At 53.8% G+C, this 4,621-nt stretch overlaps 1 protein-coding gene across 1 annotated transcript in view; it reads right to left on the bottom strand.

The window, feature by feature from the left end:
* Positions 1–2,614: 2,614 nt before the first annotated feature.
* ZNF395 (zinc finger protein 395) overlaps positions 2,615–4,621 on the bottom strand; it is a 6,957-nt gene continuing 4,950 nt past the window's right edge. Inside the window, exons 9-12 of the mRNA XM_010074504.1 lie at positions 4,195–4,459; positions 3,232–3,324; positions 2,914–3,017; positions 2,615–2,726 (exon numbers count right to left, since the gene is read on the bottom strand). Coding sequence (XP_010072806.1) covers positions 2,615–2,726; positions 2,914–3,017; positions 3,232–3,324; positions 4,195–4,459 — 574 coding nt within the window. The remainder of the gene's footprint in view (positions 2,727–2,913; positions 3,018–3,231; positions 3,325–4,194; positions 4,460–4,621) is intronic.

The following is a 4,621-nucleotide window of genomic DNA, read 5'->3' on the forward strand; positions in this document are numbered from 1 at the left end:
TGCGCCCCCCAAATTTGCTGGGGGGGGGCTCCTACCAGCCCCTGGCGATGCTGCACGCCGCATGCTTGTTCCAAAGCCTTGACACCTTTTTCTTCCTTTTTTTATATACATACATATATAAAATTTTTTTAAAATCATCTTTAAGAAAAGCAGAAAATTATTTTTTGCTTTATTTTTTGGACACCTGAGCTCCCGCCAGTGAAAAACCTGATGTGAGGCAGGGCTGCGCTGGGAAGGGCTGGGGGTGTCCGATGCTAAACCCCAGGTTCGGGGGGATGAAGACCCCAGTGCCAGCCCCGGATGGCTTGTCTGACATTTCCTGAGTGCTTTTGCTGGGAGCTGCGGGAGCCGAGCTGTGTTCGGCCAGTGCTGGTGTGGATCCGGCTCTGCCTGACACCATTTGGGGCAGAAAGGGAATAAAAAGCAAGAATTCAAATTTCCCATCCTGCCTGGCCGGGTCTGTGTCACGGGGGCAAAGGCACAAGGTCTGAGGAAAGTACAATTTGACTCTTTTCTTTTTTTTTTTTTTTTTCTCTCTGAGCACTGCTTTGAGCCCCGCTTTTAAAAAATATTTTGAAAATGAAAATGCAGTGAGGTGCTATGTGGGACTTCCCAAAGTGCTGGCTCGCTTCCAGAGAGCCACCAGCAGCGCCCAGCATCGCAGGGCTCTTCCCTGAAAGGATAAACGCGACATGGGACGGGTATTGACGGCTCAGCTGTTCAAACACTGGGGGTCAGACAGCAGAGCAAATTCGGGGGCTTTTTTTTTTATGTTAAAAAAATCCCTATTTTTGAGTAGTGCAACAGCCCCACCACGCCATTAATTGTCACCAGGGCTGTGGATGCAGGGCACCAACCTGCAAACGCGCTTTGGGAAATCATTCTCGCAATAAAACACTCAACCTGGGAACCTCCAAAGAAGTCTCTGATGCCGGTGGGAAAGAAAATGGTTTTTCCTGACATTTTGCTCCTTACACCACACTCCAGCAGGGATGGGAGCCCGAGCGAGCAGCTCTTAAGGAGCAAAACCTCTTCCCTTCCCCGGGATTTGAGCTGGACCTGCACTGGATGTAACCCCGCGGAGTCACGCCCTGCCTGGGGGAGTTTTTCCTGCTTTCTGAATTTTACCCATGCCAGTTGGATACCGGAGAGAAGATCAGGCTGCGGGACGATATCCTGTTTATAGGTACAAAATTACAAACGAACAACGAAAAAAAAACCCCAAACATGTCAACAAGCACCAGTAATACATATAAATGTATCTCAACCTGCTTCGTCTGCCTACCCAACCCCTCCGATATTGGGTCTCGCACTGATCTGGGAGCAAACTTGCTCTCTCCCAGCCACTTGATTCGCTTTTATAAAAGTTGAGTCTCGGCACAGGGTCCTTAAAAATATCCTGGGTTCAAGGCTCGACCCACAGCTGTGGGTTACAGACCATGATTATCAAAAACGCAGCAAAAGAATTAAAGCAAATCCAAATAGCTGCCTGCCCCAGCAAGGGGAGAAAGCCGGTGGGACAATCCGACACCCTGCCAATGAGGCTGGTGTAGGTGGGACAGCCGCGACAGCGACAGGAAACCAGCAGCAATTTGGGTTGGGTAAATACATATTTTAAAGGACAAAAGTCAGAAAACTGACTCCCACCAGGCTCGATGGGATTCGAAAGCAAATATTGAAGTGTTTGGCTGAATTGGGGGGGGTCATGAGGTGACGCTAAAGGGAAAGCCCTTCCCAGTCCTCCCAGCTGCCTTTACTGGTGAAATTATTAAATTAAAAAAAAATTTAATTGCTCAGCCTAGTTTTCAAAGACAGGGCGAGGGCCACAACATAGGTTTTCACAGAGCTAAGCAGACTTATGAAGCCTAAAACGAGAAGGAACACCAGGTTTTGCCTTAAACATTCTTATAATTTTCTTGATTAAAACGTTTTGGGTGGGTTTTTTTCCCAAAAATGCCTCCAAAAACGACGCGTTGGAACCAACCGGAGGTACGCACAGGCTCAAGCTACCAGTGTGACACAACCTGAGCAAAAACCATATCCGTGCAGGGAGAGAAACCTCCGCCTCCTGCCCCGAGAATCGCTTCTGCCTTGCTTGCAGCAACCCGAGAGCATTTCTTTTTTAAAGCTATAATTGTCACCTGTCCCCTCCCTTAAAGGATACAAGGGATTTGCACTTTCTAGGTAGTCAAAAGGACACGGGAAGCTGCCTCAACGCCTCACCCCAGCCACGCTGCGACAGTTTGGGAGATTTTAGGGCTGATCTGGGAAATGCAGGAAGCTCTTTGGTCCCCAGATCACCTACAACCTTCCCCAAAACCCTGAGGAACCAGCTTCCTTCCCTCCCAACCCCAGTTTTTACTGTACAAAGGAAGATATTCTTCAGGTTTAAAAAAAAAAAAAAGTTGGAAAAAGTTTTTTTTTAAAAAAAAAAAAAAGCAAACCCAGCAGATGTACAATATACAGAAGGAGGAATTTACACGCAGCTCTGGAGGTGTCTTCGGGGGGGGGGGGGTCACAGGAGGTACCTCCAAGGTCCCTGGTTGCAGCAGTGAGGGACTCCGGTGCTCCGCGGGCAGGAGCAGGGGAGGGACGCGGCACCGCGGTGCTGCGCTCAGTCCAGGAAACGCTGGCAGGCTTTTTTCCACCGGCAAGCCGTGCACCACTGGTCCCGGTGCTCGATGCCATACACCTTACGGCACTTTTTGGCTTCACCACGGACTTTCCTGCAAAAGGAGGAGGAGAAGAAACAACATTTGTCCACTTGTTGCAGAATTTTGGTCACACATTAAGGGTCAAGCCCCGTAATCACGGCTGAGCATCATTGTGATGCATCCCAGGGGAGATGCAGGAGGGTCTCCCTGCCGCTGACGGGCTCCTCCTCTGCTCCCCTCCAGCCGGCGGGACCCTCACCTGGTGCCAATGGACACCCTGGGCGGCGAGGCGACGATCAGGTGGGACTTGAGCATCGGCGTTGGTGGCTGGGGTTCGCTGAAGCTGAGCGACCGGCTCCGCACCTGCGGGGAACTGAATGTCAAAAGGCACGTGGGACAGCAAGGTCCCCCTCCCGTGTGGACCCTGGGCACTGTGATGGAGCAGCGGGAGACACGGGTGCCCCCAGATCACAAATCCTGATGTTTAAAGCGGGGAGAAAGCAGAGATGAAGTCCCCTTAGCTCCCAGTCCAACCCAGCACACTGAAAGGACAAAGGGAAATGCGTGCAGGACTCACCGGTGACAGGGACGGGAGAGTCGAGGTGGCAGTGGCCCAGCTGATGCTGGTGAAGATGTGTGGGGACACTGGAATTTGGATCGAGGGCAACGCCTGTGGGGGGAAAAGAGGGTTCAACACTAGGGCCCTTGTCCCCACGCACCATCCCACAGGCACTCGCCTCCCCGTGAAGACCAGACTGGAGCACCCGCAAACTGGGAGCACTGGGAATGGGATGGAAATCCCCGTGCAACCTCTCCTCCAGCGCTGGATCCTGCTGATGCAGTGCACGGGACAGCCACTGTGTCACCCTTCAGGGGGACACAGCAGCTTCTTCCCTCCCACGGCCACTTTTGCTTGCAACATCAAATCGCATGCGTGAGCCCGGTCTAGATAGATTTTTTTTTTTTGCCCCTATTTACGCAGGCTGGCAAGAAGTGTGCTTTCTGCTTTGAGATGACTTTACATCCACTCCCTGGTGTGGGAATGGATATATGTGCAGCTTATGGATCTATAGAGTCCAGCCCTGTGCTAGCTTCCAGCTCCTGAACAGCGCTCGGCTCTCAAGCGGGGACAAGGACAAGCCAGGGTGCCCCCAGGGCCACCACCCTGGGTTCCCAATTTTCCTGTGCCTCAAAAGCCCAGGTGAGCGTGCGGCAGGAGACGTGCAGGATCCGGCGCGGCTGCATTCCAGCCCCGCATTATCTGCCGGCAGAAGGGCGTGTTGCATACCAGCACGGGGTAATTGCAGGGGAGCGGGGCCGGCAGCTCCCCCCAAATCCCAGGACAGCAGTACACGAGCCCCTTAACCAGGCGTTAACGAAGCCGGTTGCTCGGGGGCTGAAGGGCAGCCAGGCAGCGGATGGTGCTACACCAGCACTGAAGCCTCTCCGTGCTGCAGGGGTGATGACAGAATGTCCCTGCCACAGTGGGGACTTGCAGAGCAAAGCCCAGATTTGGGGAGGGGACCCGTCCCCAGCTCACCTGGTAGGCGTGATCAGCCTGGATGTGCCAGATGGAGCTGGGGGCAGACTGGCTCAGGGCGCTGCTGGCCAGGGCGGGCTCCAGCACCGGCTGCTCCACCAGCAGCGCCTCCGGTTTCGCCAGCGTTTGCTGGATGACGATAGGCGCGGATGCGGACGTGGGGCTGGTAGCGGCAGCCACCTCTGGTGCTGGTTCTTCCTTCACCTGTACTTCGGTGTAGTAGAAATCCTCCTCCCGCTTCCGCTGGTCGGAGTCTGCGCTGTCCCTGCCAGGGAGAAGAGGGGACAGCGGTGAAAAGGCAGCCCTGTTCCTCGCACCAAGAAGGTGAGCAGCCCCTAAATTCCCCTGGGGAGAGTGATCTTGCCCTCCTGGGTAGAGCAGCTCTGCTCCTGGGATCCAAAGCATCACGCTGGCTACAACCAGCACA

Source organism: Pterocles gutturalis, unplaced genomic scaffold, assembly GCF_000699245.1.
Source record: "Pterocles gutturalis isolate BGI_N339 unplaced genomic scaffold, ASM69924v1 scaffold23572, whole genome shotgun sequence".
NCBI lineage: Eukaryota > Metazoa > Chordata > Aves > Pterocliformes > Pteroclidae > Pterocles > Pterocles gutturalis.